Here is a 15,375-nt window from a genome sequence, read left to right on the forward strand (position 1 = left end):
GTATTTACTGCTTTCGTATTGAGTTTTTGATTCGGGCACCGAAAAAACAAGTCGAAAATCCTTGTCAAGGAGTACTACTTCGTAACCGAAATAGACCAGGGTCAGGTCAAGGGTGGGAAATGAATTGTGAGACTTCACGTCTCCTTGATACACGTTCCTCTCCTCTCGTACCCGCGTTATCAACAGATTAAACCGATTGCGGAGTTGGCGTGATTTGGGATCAAACGCCTGAGCAACGACGAGTACACGTACTGGATGGGTTTTTTTGGCAGGTGGGAAGTATAAGAGGCGCGAGGTCGATGAGAGCCTTGGTGCAGAGCGAGTCAATGTACTCAGAGCGAAATGATCACAACCAAAAAATATGGGTATATGATCGTGAACGAAGTTGACTAGGTAGTGAAGATATGAAATGACCGGGTAGATATAGTTCGTTGTGCTCAGTGGCGCTCAGCCTCATCACCACTGACCACAGCTGATCACTGAGACCACTCGGCTGATCTGTCATTCGAATTCATCAATCCCTCTTTCCTCTGAGCCATGATCAAAGAAGCAATCGCTTTGTTGAAGTGTCTGACCCTCGAGCCAAGGATTGCAAAGACTCCAGCCCGTCGCGTCCGTCGTCGTCAGGGACCGCGCGCGGGGCTGCGGCCCTGAGCCGCCACGCTCTGTATGCTGGTGGCGAGTGTGTGGACGACCGACTTTATAGATCTGATGCTCGGCAAAGTCGAGGGAAAAGACTCGATAACAGCGTGAGCACGCTTGAGGGAATTCAGCGCGTGTGGCACCTCCGAGTTGAGTGGGTTTGCGTAGACATGGGCCACGATCGTTAGGGTTGCGTTCCAGAGAGGCTGCAGGATCTCTGACCATCCATAGAAGATCTCAGAGGTGGAACACACGGTGAAGACGATGTCGACGACCGTGTTTGCATGGTGCAGAGCACCGTTGGCGTGGGTGTCCGTCTGCGATTGCCAAAAGTCCAAACCTGGCGCACTCATTATACCGCTGGGGTTGACGGACGAGGGTTGGTAGCGAAGACGGATGAAAGAACGTTGAATCAAGACATGAGCGTCTCGATAGTGCAGCTCCAAGAGCACCCTTTGTCTCTGAAGCCAAACAGGGTGGGTTAGGCTACCATCAAAGTCGAGCCCCTCGGCATCGTCGGAGGCGTTTCTAACCTGGCCCAGTCGCAGAAATGAAGGCAGCTGACTGTGCCAAGCATCGAGGTCTCGAAGTGAGGACGAGAGTTTGAAGGTGTGACGTTCAAGAGTGTTCGGGTTATTGCTGTCGTCTTCGTCCAAGTCCGCGGACGAGAAGCACGCTGTAATGTCGGACACAACGGCCACGAGTCTGAAGAGCCACATTGTGTACATGTAAGGACTCACAGGCCCTTCATGATGGCTGGAGGGAGAGAAATAGCTCACAAGATCATGCTCTGTGGGTGTTGGACATCTTGCGACGGCCTTCGCGCTGGCGCCGGGCACGTCAAGCTGTAGTGAGCACTGGAGATCTAGAGAAAGGATCGTCCACCACAGTTGCATGCGAGCGGTTTTTTCAAACTCGGGGAGATGACTGGGGGGCAGTCGGTGGATCTTCGCAACGTAGGCCTTGCGGATGGCTACACCAAGCAAAATATAAGCATCCTGGAAAGCATTGCCTTTCATGAGGTATGTGGCCATCAGCGCATGGCATCGTAGGGTTTCCAAGGTCACATTCGTGTTCATATTCATGCACTCACGACAACGGTTGAAATATTCCAAACCAGGCCAGGTAGCGTCGGGCGAGGGCACTGCGTCCTGCGACTGTGGAGAAGGCGGCTGCCGGAGTCCTAATATGCGTCCGGCAAGGCCGGTGGTGTGGCTTTGCTGTATTCCAAGTGCGAGTATGATATCCACCAAGGCGTTCCTCGTCGAATATCCATCAGAGATGCTGCCGTGTGACGGAAGGGCATCGAGGTCTACAAAGTCAGTCTCGCTTATTAATTGTAGAAGAGGGTGACAGGTGTCCCGGAAAAGCCTGAGATAGTAACTCCGTTGTGTCTTCGGCAACGCATTCAGCACAGGAGGCCGCCCCGGCGAAGGAACGGCGGCATGTGGGATGTGAGGGAAGACGCAGCGTGCGGAGGAGGCTGAGCGACGTGAAAACGCCGAATCTTCGCCAGCAAAAAAGCCACGGATGTGAGCAAGATCAAAAATCTCGTCTGGGACCCCGTATGGCGGCCTGTTGTCGGCGGCAGAGCCGCTGGGACTGGCATTTTCACAACGGTCGGAGCCCGAACGCCGGTCACTACCGTTGTTCGTCTGAGGCGAGCTGCAGGCCCCGTAAGAAACAATGCACCTGGCCTTGCTACTCACGCACCGCCCGCAAGGCTTCTGCTCGCTACACTTGATCCGGTGCAGCCGGCAGCGCTCACACGCTCTGATGGACTTCTTGCGTTTGGCCAAAGAGAGGACTTTGTGAGCAGGACTAGCAGGATTCTTCTCCTGATTCTTCTGAATTGCAGCTTTGGTCTGGCGACGTGTCTTCCCGGGCGTGACGGAGAATCGGTGAAACATGGAGGCTGTTGTATGGAAGATTCGTAGCGAATCCCTCGCCGTGTCTAGAATAATTTGGAAGTGAAGCCATGGATTAGCCTGCACGCGATGGACTGAGGATGATGGGAGGATAAATTGCCAACCCTTTAGGTATTGACGTTGTTGCGGTCGCTGATAAATGCGACATTTGTCCCACTTATCGTAGGCTTATCTAGACCGGTGGGTCCGCGAATCCTTACCACTATTGTAGCACAGGGCAGCCGAGTCGGGGACCTCTTCAGCTTATAAATGAAAACGATTGCCTTTATGGTACTTCTGAGCTATAAGAATTATTAGGAATTTTCTACACGTTGCATAGTGCACCGCGACGAGATCGGTATTGGTATCTCAGCCAACTCGCGAGCCAAATCACATGTTAGATGAGCCTTTGCATTCTTTGTCAAGCCAATGCCTCATGGCACTTGCTCGGTTTCATTTTATTGGCCTCCTTCATAGTTTCTAGAGATAATAGAGAATCAATGATATCGTCTCATGAAGTCTGTCAGTCCATCGATCGGTTCAGTCGCTCGTACCCACAGCGAGCTCTGTCCGCCGGTCCCTGCTCATTCTAGGAGACTCGTCATTCGCAGCCTTCTCCTCGTCGGTAGGCGGGCGTGGTGTCTCCTCTCCCGATGCAAACTTGGATCGTGCCCGAATCACGGCCCCATACCTATAAAAGACGAAGGGGATAGGCATTAGCAGCACAGCCATACCCCCGATGAGTGACCCAGCACCGCCCACGCCGAGTGCATCGAACATGTACTGTGTGAAGAGCGGCGAGGCTGCAGCACAGGCCGAGCGCAGGACTGTATTCGCTGCGACTGCAGATGCGGCGTACATCAGATACGAGTCCATGATATAGTTGATGAAAACGATGAAGATGAGCACGATGGACGTTGCGAGGAATGTGCCCGCCACCGTCGGGACAGCCCAATGAACTGAATTGTACTCTGCTGTCCAAGCGAACCAGAATATAGTCACTGCGAACATGACCCCACCGACCATCGCCCCGGGAAGGCGGTCCTCTGGAACTGGCTTGCGGGCTCGGGGTTTCCTGGCCTGTACCTGGCCATAGACGAACAGTGCGAGGCCGCCAATACACGCTCCGATGACGGTCCCGATCAATGGCAATTCACCAACGCCAGTGTTCCAGCCTCGCTTCTGCTGGAAAACAATGGGGTAAATGCTGAACAGCATGTACAGAAGCGTATATACTATGGCATAGTAGATGGCGACGAAGAAACTGATTGGATCGAAAAGCAGTCTCCAAGGCCTGGTCAACGCGACTTTGAAAATCCCTCCCAGTGTACGATCGGAAACTTCAACCGGTGCTAGGACGCCCTCTTTGCCGGGTGCTTTGCGTATGCGTCGAGCCTTGTCACGCAAGACCATCATCGGGAGGGTCTCGGGGAGACTGACAAGCATGATCTCGGTGGCCCCCGCCATCCAGAGGAGAACGTAAAAGGTCCAACGCCATGTCTCCTTTAGTTGAAGGAACCCACTGACGACCGGTCCCAAAGCAGGTCCAACAAACGTCGCCGTTGCAAATAAAATCATGACGTTTCCACGCTTTTCAGGCCCCCAGATATCTGCAATAACGCCAGGTGCATTTGTCAAGGCAGCACTGGCGGCGGTGCCAGTCAAGAAGCGACCGATCAAGAGCCCGGCGAAATTGGGTGTAAACGCGCAGAGAAATCCAAAGGCGAGATAGAAGGTGAAGGAGATGTAAAAGATCCAGCGGCGGCCGTAGAATTCAGACAATGGCGCCCAAAAGAGTGGACCGGCGCAGTATCCCAGGAGGAAGAGCGTGGTGACGAGGCCGGCGGCCTCCACAGAGACATGGAGATCATCACTGACGCCTTGGAGGGAGCCGGTGGGCGCAGAAGAAGAGAAAGTAGCGTTCATCACCAAGGATATGGCAACGGCGGTGATGTAGCATTTGCGTCCGAATGCGTAATTCATCGGGTTTTCAGGGTCGTCTGGTCCGAACTGCAGATGACCATCTTCATCGAAGAAAAGCTGCTCATTCTGTCCTCTGCGAGATGTAGAGTTCGGCGCATTGAAAGTACGCTTCACGAAATCCATTGCTCCTTCGTGCTCTTCGTCGAAAGAGGTTTGGATGTCGAACGTGGTTGTAGCAGGTATGTTCAGTTGCCCACGTGCAGGCCTGTGCCCGTCATATATAAGCCATACCCGCGGCGACAACAGATTTTCCATGCACGCGATTACATGATCCGTGGTTTCGAAACCGAGTCTACGAGCATGCGCATACAATCAAACTTCCGCTTTGAGTATTCCGAGAGCAAAATTGCCGAAAGGGGTAATTCTACCATCAAGTCATTTGTCAGGTGGGTCCATATTCACAATCAGAGCTTTCGTCGATATCCTTCTAAGATAACCGGCATGACTGCACTCTGGCCATGTAGCTATGTGCTGACGAATGCCGTGTATTGTCTTCCAGGTGCGAGTCACCTCAGGGATACTATCGTAGAGGACGTATCTGTCACACGCCAATCCCACTTATGCTACGTAGGATGCGTATATATGCGTAAAGCTCTCCTGCCAGCTCATCTAAATTTCATCTTTTTGCCTCCATCTGTTTCATTCAATCCCGTTCCATTCTTGCTGGAAAGATTCGCAGTCGCAAACTCGTTCAACTCATCAAGTACCAGCTTTTCCAACGGGCCGACAATGACAAGTCCAACCCCTGTCCGAATCGGCCCAGACTCGAGTTCGACATTTCTCGATGCGATAAAGTACCGTCGTACTATATATGGCGTTACCGACAACGTTTCGGTGTCGGATGGTCGCATTATCGAGATTGTCAACGAAGTCATTCAAACCATTCCTTCGTCATGGAACATGCAGAGTACCCGCATTGTCGTCACTCTCGGGGCGGCGCACAAGAAGTTCTGGGATGCCGTTATCAATGCTGCGAGGCCGTTTGTTCTCGAAACCAAAGGCGAGAGTGATTGGAAGCGTAACGAGGATCGTTTCAACTCGTTCAAAGCTGCCTACGGTACAGTACGTGCATTCCCACCTGTCCCAGGAGCGGCAAATGCAGGATACTTCTTGCTCAGGTCTCTCCCAGCGTGCGTCGCTAATTCTATTTGACAGATCTCCCTCTTCGAAGACCATACATCTATCGAGAACCTACACGGGAGGTTCTCCCAATTCCCTATAACGGTCTTCGAGACCTTCGCCGAGCATTCGAATGCCATGCATCAAATCGCGCTCTGGACTGCCCTTGAACTCGAAGGCCTTGGTGCTAGCCTGCAGCACTCGCATTTTGTGCCTGGCGTAGAGGACGGGATCAGATCAACATTCGATATTCCGCCCACATGGTCGGTCAAGGCAGAAATCGTGTTTGGCGCCCTCGCAGGCGATAGGCCGACCAAACCTGAGAAGAAGCCCGTCTCCACTACCGTCAAGGTCTTCCATTGACACTGTCGAGTGGAAATTCGACGGTCCCTGCGACGTGCTTCGTCTCGATCGGCTGCAGATTGAGGGCCATGCTCGACGGATGCCCTTGAAAGAGACGCGACACCGAACAGGAGATCTGTATCTAGGTATCATACGAGGAGATAGAGACTGATTAGGGAGTATCAACAGTATGCCAAGTACCGTGTATAAACATTTCTTCAATATAGGGCTTCGCCATGATGAACGGGAAGTCAACAATTCCAGGAGCATGGGAAACGGGTTACCGAGGAACTTTCGTATTTCGGCATCGAGTAGTGACAATACCTATCGTTGCAGTCCTTAATGAGAAACTGGCTGTCCCATGAGAAGCTGTTGAACACTCACCTGGAATTGTAAGAGTAGGCCTTGAACTGATCGCAGAGTGACCGTAATTTGGGGCTGAACGACTGATCACGTGGATGTGCCTGCTTAGTCACGACGATGTTCTTCAGGGGCAGTTTGTGCATACGAGGCAACACACTTCAATTTTGTTCAGCACATACTTGGAAAACCAAAAACATTTCCATACGCCACCATTGGCAATACTCTTGCCGTGAGTTTTGCACAACCTTTTCCTCAGACGAATACCCTTGCAAACTATAGCCTTGTTCACTATTCCTCCACTAAACCTCCTCCTTGTGAATTACCCGTTCCTGTCCAACATCTCCTGCTTCGGTCTTTCCTTCATAACTCTCGTCGTCTCGACCTGTTGCCGCTGCCATGTGCGTGTTTCTGGCCATGGCAGTAGCATCTCTGATGCTGACTTTGCTCGCTCGTCTAAACGCCATTGGGTCCGCCGTTGATGCCCGTCTGACCTCTTCCTCCTCTCTGACCTTGTATTTCTCCGGCCTCTTGGTCGAAGTCACGTCCTTGTCCCGGAATACCAGCAAGGGTGGATCCGTGCGATAGTAGTCGTCAATGTCTTCCAGTGAACGACCTGCCGTTTCGGGATAGATAAAGTACAAAATCGGCACAAATGAGGCATTCAGAACCGTCCAGATGATGTAGAACTTCCACGCCAAATTTTGAATACCAATAGGAGTGATCTCAACCACCATGAAGTTGAAGATCCAATTAGTCGCTGTTCCGATGGCTGCACCTTTCGTCCTCATTGCGAGCGAGTTGATTTCCGTAGGGTATACTATTTGAAAGGTCCGGTCAGCAAAGAACACCTTGGACTGGGCCACCAACGACTTACACCAAGGAACTCCTTGCATTCCAATTCCAAAGAAGACGTAATAGCAAAAGAACCACGCAATGCTGGCACTTGCAACTTCCTGAGCATGGGGGTAGCCAGGCTTCTCGTTGTAGCGAAGCAAGACGGTTATAAGTAAGTAGCAGAAACTTTGGCCGGTGGAGGCGAAGATCATCATATTTCGACGACCCCACCTCTCGACATTAGGGATTCCGATAAGAGAAAAGAGCAGATAAGACACGCTGTTGCAGGCGGCAAGCAGTCGGGCCATCTTTTCAGTCAGCCCGACGGATTTGATGAGTACTGTAGGGAGGTAGTAGCTGGTAACTAAAGGGGCAAGTTAGCGTCGGCATTCACAAGGTAATTCACATGCTCCGTATGTAAATTATGATCAGAAAAGAGACTTGCCATTAATCCCAGACAGTTGCTGCATAGCTTGGGTGCCGGCGCCGAGAAGGAGACGGCGAATCGTTTTTGTGCCGCCTTTGTCCCCAGTCTTTCCGATCAGCAGTTTCGACCAAGGGACAGCATTTTCGCGCTCGTATTGGACAGTGTAAACAATCTCCTTGTGTTGAGCGAGGATGAAAGGGTCATCTTCTTTCTTGTTCTCAAGGTCAGCAAGGATCTTGAACGCCTCGTCTTCGTAATCGTGGGCAATGAGCCATCTAGAAAAGTGATTAGTAAATCTCATTGTGTCAACGGGCATCGGTATATGGTCACCTGGGAGATTCTGGTAACCAAGGTACTGTGGCAAATAGGATAATTATGAAAAAGAACTGAAATGCAAGGGGGAAGCGCCATGCCACACCCCCTGACAGAAAAGAGAAGCCGAAGGTGACCCAATTCGACAGTGAAAAGCCAGCAATGTTGAGGATGAGCTCAATGACGACAAGCTTGCCTCTCCATTTGATTGCAGACGTTTCCTGCAATAGTGTCAGCGAGGAGTTGGTGAGATACGTACGCCTGGGATGGAAACTAGCGGGCCCTCCTGCATGAAGAGAAAGTCTTACCGTTTGCCATACTGGTGCAGTGGCGGTATTGATACCATTGCCAATCCCAGCCACAATACGCCCGACGATCATCTGAGCCGTGCTGAACGAAGCAATCTGTAGAATGGCGCCAATACTCATGATGGTTGTTCCAACGAGGACAGACTTTCTTCGACCTAGCTTCTCACCGAGCCAGACGGCCGTGACGGCACCTACCTATGCGTTAGCAGCCGCAGTGATATAGATACGACATCAGGGGCAAAGGTCAGGGGCTTCAGACAAAGCCGGATGATGACAATGTCATTGTAAGAGGAGCTTTATGACGACTCACCAAAGAAACAGCCAACATCATAGATGGCAACCACCGTGCCTTTGAAAACATGAGCATGGACTTCATTCTGGTGGGAAAGATATACCAACCCAGCAGCGAGGTTTTCGAATCACCACCGAGGTTATGAACCTTTAGAAAATCTGGCGTGACAATGACACCACCTGCGAGAGGAGCATTAAAAGGTTTGCACTTTTTGCAGACACGTCGTACTTACCAAAGACACCCTGAAGAACTTAATTAGGGAACAGATCGTAGTATGCAACAAAAGCCGAGAGACTTACCTGATCATAGCCGAACCTGGAGGGACCAAGATGTCAGTAACACCTCTTCAAAACCTTTGCTTTCAGAATCGAGCTTACAAAGTCATATCTGTTGCACAAGCAACCTGAGAAAAGAGATCAATATCGATACTTTAGCTCAACGAGACGGTGCACAACTTACAGAGATCCAAAATGTCAACCATCCACCTTTCAAACCAAAGTAGGGCTGTTTAGGCCCTACATTGAAGCCCATGATGATGTGGTGGAATAAAAATTAAAGGCGAAGTCTTCGTTGCTACTATGTACCAAATCTAACAGAAGAGTAAAAGAAGAAGACCCTCGACAGGGTGTAGCAGCTCTTCCACACCTTTTTGATACTGGACCTCGCAAAAGAAAGAGGGGAGTATTATACTTACATCGAGAACCTGCCCACCTACTTCTGTGCGAGAGCGACGTCATGTAAAAGAAAGGAACTCGCGCATGGAGCCTCCCAAACAATGTTTCATTGATCGACGACGGACCGCTACAAGGCACCCTAGATTTGCAACGAGTACTTGAAGCTTTGGGGGGGGGGGAAAGCAAAAATCCCTGGCACCCAATTGGAAAGGAGGAAAGGTCAGAGCTCATCCAAGCAATTCATGGCGAAGCGCTTGTTGCAGCTCGTACGAGGACGACTCATTTGCCTTGATCGACGATCACGAGCCAGATCTTCTCGTTTGAGCGACCCATCGTGTGCTCGTCCCCGGTAGATTGTCCCTCGTACGAGTAGACAGAGAATCCCGGTAAGCAGGCGGGCGGTACGAAACCCACAGCACTGAAGAACAACCGCCTCGTGATGGAGATCCCCATGAAGAAATTACATACAATATGGGTGTAGTTCCATGGGAAAGTCCGAACAATCTACCGCTTCTCCATGGGGGAAAATCTGGAGACGCTTCGAGGAATGACGACGTGGCTTGATCTTGTCGGGTTGAGTTGCCGGTTTGTGTTGGTTGCATATCGAGGTAGCGACAGCTGTCGATGGGAGGAAGACGACATCAAATGCTTACACAGTACGTGAGTACGAGCAGGCCGGTTCAGTAGAATTGAACAATGTCTTCGTTCTTCATGTCTATGGCATTTCAGTCATCTAGCATCCGAAATCTTTTTCCATTTCCCATTCCCCATGCCATACTCCGTCACATCAATAAAAGTGCGCCAAAACCAGACCCCTATTCCAGACGAACAACTGGTTGAGATCGGAGAAACAATTCATACAAGATCCCGCGACATTCATCGCATCACAACAAAAGAAAGACCTCCTGCTTAAGACTATATCTATGAATAACCACGGCCATCAGCGGAGCGGTTGTGCATCTCGTATCCTTGACTCCTTGGCCGAGGCTTCTCGCCGAGAGGCGCATTCGAGCCGTTTCGTGCTGACATTCTCGGCATGAAGATGACAACAGCAATGTAGATCAAGAAGATGACGACCGCGAAGACGCTGTAGACGACCACCGAATACGTCGGCACGTTGACACTGTTAACCTTGCCGGCCTGCTTGAAGCCAAGACCACCATTGACAATACCGAGTAGGATAAAAGCCCGGCCGACCCAACGGTGGCCGTGGCCCATGGGGCTGCGGGTTCCATTCTTCCGGAAGTGCAAGTGTTGCAACAATCCCAACAGTGGCTGGAAGAATACCATCCAGGCGACAACAACGAAGCCGATGACTTGATGGTACCCGTCAATCTCGTCGAGTTTATCTGCCAGCTTTACGCCCAAGCCAAGGCCGACCAGCATCAGGATGATGCTCACCACTTGGAGAGGACCGTGAACGTGTCTGACCTTCTCGCGGTAACCCAGGTAGATGGTCAACGAGGACAAGGGGAACAAGAGCACAAACGTCAGAGACATAATGGTCGCGTGAGCAACTCGGGTGGTTTTGTTAGGGTCGGCGCTGACGCTGTGGCTGGAGCCGGACGAGGACGGGTTGCTGCCGACCAAGGGATTAGAGACACCCCCCGTGGAGGTTGGGCCGGCGCTGCCGGTGGTCGCTGTGGCAGTCCCTGAAGCGGCAGCCGTCTGCGAAGGAGCCGACGTGCCCGATGGAGCTGCCGAGGAAGAACCGCCCGAGGAACCGCCTGAAGCGGCGACGAAGGGGTTTGGTGAGCTTCCTCCAGTTCCCTTGGTCAGGTCGAGGCTGAATGCTCCCATCGAATCGTGCTGGGAGATGGATGCGTCAACGCTGGTCGAGTCTAGAGCGTTGCCAGTCTTGTAGGCCCAGATCCAGGAGCTGGAGGAGTCTGTGGGTTTCATGCTGCCCCCATTCCAGCTCAAGCATGAGTCGCATCTTATGTTGGCGACCAAGTTGCCGCCTGAAGTGATGCCCGTTCCCTCGAGCACGGAGATTTTGGCATCGCTGTCCACCTTTGGTTCGAAGTGCCCGGTGCCTGATCGTGGCGATACGGTCACATTGTTGCTGTCGGCAGCGTAGACAATGAACATGTTCGCCCCGGACATTTGTGATCCTTGGCCGAACCCGACCCATTCTGTTCCACTTGGAGCGCTGATCTGGAGATAGATCGAACCACTGCCAGACGAAGCGGTGTCCGATGGGACATTGACCGAGATGGCATAGTTGCTTCCCGCAAACTGTGCGAATTGTGCTGTTGAGCCGGCCACTGGCGATATGTTAACGACTTGGCTGAAGAGATTGAAGCGAACAACGTACCATAATCCGAGAAGATCTCCTAGCTGATATACCGTGGCGAAGGAATTTATCAGGGGTCGAGTGTCGGATGTCTTAATATATGAGTATGACCAGACACGCAAAGATGATGTTGTTCTCTACGCGCCGAACAAAAGCTGCAGCATTCGACCTTTGGTAAGAAGGAGCCACGCGACGGGCAGAGCGATACGGGGGGCTTTATCATTATCGATTAAAATGTTGGCACGACACGCCAAAGCTTGTGCAAATTACTTGGGTGGATTGCGCGTTTGGTGGCTTGCCAAGGGGGCATCAGGAGTCCGGAGGCCTTGAACGAGCCAAGCCCCCTGCTGCAGGATCCTTCTGAGACGTAGCTTGCTTCTGACGTGTTACATGACCCTGTCGATTTCCGCAGCAAACGACGAGCGTGCCCAACGGGCGAGGCGAGATAACATGGTGCAAAATTTGCGTATGAGGCGACCGTGAATTCTGCTAGCCACTCCGTACCATTTCCATAACGGAGAGCCTCCGACCATCAGGGCTGGCACCGAGATGACAAGGTCCTCGTACGGAGTAAAAATAGCCCATCCCAAAATGGGAGTGACAAGGGTGAGACACTAGGCTCAGGCATTGAAAGAAACGGATGCTCGCTAAACCCTGTGGCTTGCCGGGAGCCAGTCAGACCTCCGTTCCTGTGCCTGTCCGGGGAGGAAAGGGGCTAGTATAGGGCTTGGCCGGAGGATGAGCTGCATCGGGTCCATCAGCATAGTTGTAGATATCTTGATTGGTCGTAGTGGTTCTTGGGGGCGTCGCAAGCTGCCCCTCCAAGGCCTTGCGAGTCTAGAACAGTTAGAAGATGGATACAGCTTGATCGCCGTGCGATGCATTTTTCATCCTGCTGAAATCCCTTGGATCGCAATTATTGCGTAGTTCCTGACTGGATCTCCATAACTGGGTGACTATAGGTTAACGTAATCCTCATAGCAAATACTCCGTACGGGTACGAGTTACGAGGAGTCTTACAGTATATATATTCCCAGGAAAAAAAGAGGGGCGCGTCCGTCCGTATGAAAAAGTCTACTGGGTAGGTATGCTTCTTCTGTTTAGCTCAATTGTTCTGTGGCTCGATTTGCGCCGAGTCTGTCGGCGGGTTTACGTTGCTGGTAAAATGTTTCGAATACCAGTCACCATCTCAATGGCCTTGCTCTACATGTGAATTGGTATGGACTTTGATATCTCGTGAAGTGTTCTGAGAGCGCGGGCACATGCCGCTCTATTTTTGCTCTTTGAAGCAGCGATACGGCCTCATCCATATCTGTACGAGGCTGGAGGTAGAGTCCCACGCGACTCCTCTTTCTCGCTATATCTTCCTTGGGAGGGTCATGTTCATCATCATCGGTTTTTTGCCGTGCGTGGTTAGTTTTCTGTGGCGGTGCAGATAAGTTGAGGAGCTTATTTGTATCCGCTGATCGTCGACCTGGTTAAAAAAAAAGTTCTCTTTTGCGGCAATGTACCGTGGGAAACTCGGATGCCGTCTCCCAAAGACAGCTGGTTGATTGCAGCCGAGTGGAATTTTGATGAAGGCGTAGAATCGGTAGCAAGGTCCATCCTACATCTTTACTCAATCTGTTGCTCACCTGGTGGTCAGAGACATTCATTTGGTCGTTTTCATCATGATCTCCTTTATCATTTCATTTCCGAGTCTGACTGCATCCGGGAACCTTGGTGCAAAGTACTGCTGGATGTTCTCAAATCGATCACGATAAGCATCGAAAGCACCAAACGAAACACACTCAGACCATGCCTGGAGGGAACTATCAGCGGCTGATCATAGATAGTATAGAACAACTCCACCTTCCAAAGAAGATGGAGTGCAGGAGGAGGGTGTGCGTGCGCGAAAAAGTATCTTCCCATGGTCGGGCGGGAGCATTGACCAAGGCCAAGCTTATGGTCGCAGTGTAGACTTACCCTAGCGGCAAACGTGAACTCCAAGTCATCCGACCGGAAGGTGTTATCTTCGATCGCTGTTTTGATCGTTTCATCCAGCAAAGCCTCGTCTCGGAATAGATACTCTGTGACACCCAGCCAGATGCGGAAAAGCTAGAGGTTTAGCAATAGAAAGTACACTTGATAGAGACAGACATGGCTTACAGGTGTAGAGCAAATCATATGGTCGTACGGCACAATACCGAGTTTCCACCAACAATCAACTATCCCCAGCAAACTGAGGTGGTTGTTTGGTGTTCTTTCTTTTGGAGCTTTCGAAAGAGAGAACTTGTCCAGCACGTCATCTCCCAGAAGGAGGTTGTGGTGGGCAGTATCATTTGAGAAGACCGCAGCGCCGGCAGTCTTAATCCTGTTAGCAAGCTCTTCACGGTGTCCACCAAGCATCAGCTTATACAACTCCGTGACAGACTGTGCATACTGGCGGATCTGCTGCTTGGCTGCAGGATTGAGTATTGCAAGCCCGGCATAGACATGCCATTTGTTCGCATAGATTCGCAACGTGATGTTGATCTTGACATTTTCGATGCCGCCAATGTAGCGGTCGATCTCCCATGGAAACTGTTGGTTTGCTGCCCAGGCAGTTCCCATACTCAGAAACGCAGCATGCGTAACCGCCTGGGTATCCGCTGTGATCCTATCATGCCTTTCACCAGAAAGAAACACCATTTTGGAATTGAGGCAAGAAAGAATTCGAACGCAGAGGTCAACACTTTTCTGTGAGGCTCGATGCTGGATGACGACAAGTGGTTGGCCGGTGGGATCTACAGCAGGCCCATGCAAGGAATGGCACGAGACGATCTCGACGTCGCCGGGCAAATACTTTTCGAAGGCGGCCAGTTCAGGAGCTTTACAAGAGGTCTGCCCACCAACTATGGCCCCAACTTTCGTTGAAGGACCATATTCAGCGACAACCCTGCCAATCACTTCAGCTTCCACGCTGTATATGATCCAGTCGCTGGCTCTTGAAACAAGATGTCCATTGGGTAAAATATTTATTCCTTTCTAGTACTGGTCAATCGTGCTCATCACCGCTGCTGACGACACAAACCTCATTCTCGAACTCTTTTTGGAGTGTCTGAAATTTGTCTGGTCGGTCGCAGGCATTGACTCTGCATGACATTCTATCAGTCCCATACTATATAACATTTGACAGTAGCAAGCAGCAGCAAATGCACATCTATAAAACGATTAGTTACCGACCGAGCAAGATGCGAGTGGAAACAATATGCTTGGATGTGATCTCTTCAGACGAAAAAATGTAAGGTAGCGAGGGTTTTACATCAGTGACAGCCCACACGATAAGACGCCACATCAGAATGATGAAGCAGTACCGTGATGACCATACTCGAGCCAAATGCACTCAGAGTCATCCTTGAACAGTGCGGTATGGGGTCAAAAGACAACGTACCTTGAAAGCATGAACGAGCTCCCGAGAACTTCTACCGTTCTGAGAAAACAAACTGCGCGGCTTCGTACCTCCAGCCAGCTTGACTGAACCTCTTCGCGTACAAGCGACCCATATCGCCCATACCGATAATTCCTACTGCAGCGTTCTTCTCCATGCTGACCACGAGCGGCCGGAGCCAGTCAAAAGCCTCGACCAGTAATCGACTCGAAGGATCTTCTGCAGGTAAGTGATGCTGAACAATCAGCTTCAAGCGTGCCCTCTGCAATTCATCAAACACCTTTCTTCGTTAACCATTGGCATTGAAAGAAGAAAGTCAAGCTTGAGAAGTTGCAAAACGATGAGTCGAAAAGTCGAAGAGTTTTGTCTTTGGAGGTTGCCAAGACTTATTCCCAATTTAGGCTTAGACCACAATCGGCGCTTGTGGGCTGCAGTTCGCCGACTCCCACACTGCGATTTTCGAACAC

At 51.1% G+C, this 15,375-nt stretch overlaps 5 protein-coding genes across 6 annotated transcripts; all 5 read right to left on the minus strand.

The window, feature by feature from the left end:
- Window positions 1–333: 333 nt before the first annotated feature.
- PV06_00485 (uncharacterized protein) lies at window positions 334–2,651 on the minus strand. Its single transcript, XM_016400988.1, has one exon. It carries the CDS (start codon window positions 2,550–2,552, stop codon window positions 624–626), a length of 1,929 nt encoding a protein of 642 aa, XP_016268041.1. The 5' UTR covers window positions 2,553–2,651; the 3' UTR covers window positions 334–623.
- A 438-nt stretch (window positions 2,652–3,089) lies between these two features.
- PV06_00486 (uncharacterized protein) lies at window positions 3,090–4,655 on the minus strand (the record flags this gene model as incomplete). The annotated part of the gene is made up of 1 exon (XM_016400989.1): window positions 3,090–4,655. The coding sequence occupies one exon, from the start codon at window positions 4,653–4,655 to the stop codon at window positions 3,090–3,092; it is 1,566 nt and encodes a 521-aa protein (XP_016268042.1).
- A 2,000-nt stretch (window positions 4,656–6,655) lies between these two features.
- PV06_00487 (uncharacterized protein) lies at window positions 6,656–9,060 on the minus strand (the record flags this gene model as incomplete). Its single annotated transcript, XM_016400990.1, has 11 exons — window positions 6,656–7,173; window positions 7,231–7,547; window positions 7,632–7,892; window positions 7,948–8,150; window positions 8,238–8,428; window positions 8,548–8,586; window positions 8,637–8,708; window positions 8,762–8,771; window positions 8,829–8,844; window positions 8,907–8,932; window positions 8,989–9,060. 11 exons carry the CDS (start codon window positions 9,058–9,060, stop codon window positions 6,656–6,658), a joined length of 1,725 nt encoding a protein of 574 aa, XP_016268043.1.
- Window positions 9,061–9,906: 846 nt separating this feature from the next.
- PV06_00488 (uncharacterized protein) lies at window positions 9,907–11,416 on the minus strand. The gene has a single exon (XM_016400991.1). It carries the CDS (start codon window positions 11,307–11,309, stop codon window positions 10,125–10,127), a length of 1,185 nt encoding a protein of 394 aa, XP_016268044.1. The 5' UTR covers window positions 11,310–11,416; the 3' UTR covers window positions 9,907–10,124.
- A 1,243-nt stretch (window positions 11,417–12,659) lies between these two features.
- Window positions 12,660–15,224, minus strand: PV06_00489. 2 transcript variants are annotated; one of them, XM_016400992.1, is made up of 5 exons: window positions 14,980–15,224; window positions 14,552–14,612; window positions 13,648–14,505; window positions 13,465–13,596; window positions 12,660–13,300 (listed from the first exon to the last, which is right to left on the minus strand). In XM_016400992.1, exons 1-5 carry the CDS (start codon window positions 15,063–15,065, stop codon window positions 13,151–13,153), a joined length of 1,287 nt encoding a protein of 428 aa, XP_016268045.1. In that variant the 5' UTR covers window positions 15,066–15,224; the 3' UTR covers window positions 12,660–13,150. The 2 variants fall into 2 exon arrangements, with proteins under 2 accessions (XP_016268045.1, XP_016268046.1); XM_016400993.1 differs by having other exon boundaries at window positions 14,552–14,680; window positions 14,912–15,224.
- Window positions 15,225–15,375: the final 151 nt, after the last annotated feature.

Source organism: Exophiala oligosperma (assembly GCF_000835515.1).
Source record: "Exophiala oligosperma strain CBS 72588 unplaced genomic scaffold supercont1.1, whole genome shotgun sequence".
NCBI lineage: Eukaryota > Fungi > Ascomycota > Eurotiomycetes > Chaetothyriales > Herpotrichiellaceae > Exophiala > Exophiala oligosperma.

Excerpts from the sequence above, each read along its gene's own strand:
- PV06_00488 (XM_016400991.1), bottom strand. The coding sequence starts at position 11,309 with ATGTCCGGGGCGAACATGTTCATTGTCTACGCTGCCGACAGCAACAAT.
- PV06_00485 (XM_016400988.1), bottom strand. The coding sequence starts at position 2,552 with ATGTTTCACCGATTCTCCGTCACGCCCGGGAAGACACGTCGCCAGACC.
- PV06_00489 (XM_016400992.1), bottom strand. The coding sequence starts at position 15,065 with ATGGAGAAGAACGCTGCAGTAGGAATTATCGGTATGGGCGATATGGGT. Across the intron at positions 13,597-13,647 it reads ATATGATTTGCTCTACACCT|CTTTTCCGCATCTGGCTGGG; the intron begins GTAAGCCATGTC and ends CTAAACCTCTAG. Across the intron at positions 13,301-13,464 it reads AGTTCACGTTTGCCGCTAGG|GCATGGTCTGAGTGTGTTTC; the intron begins GTAAGTCTACAC and ends AGTTCCCTCCAG.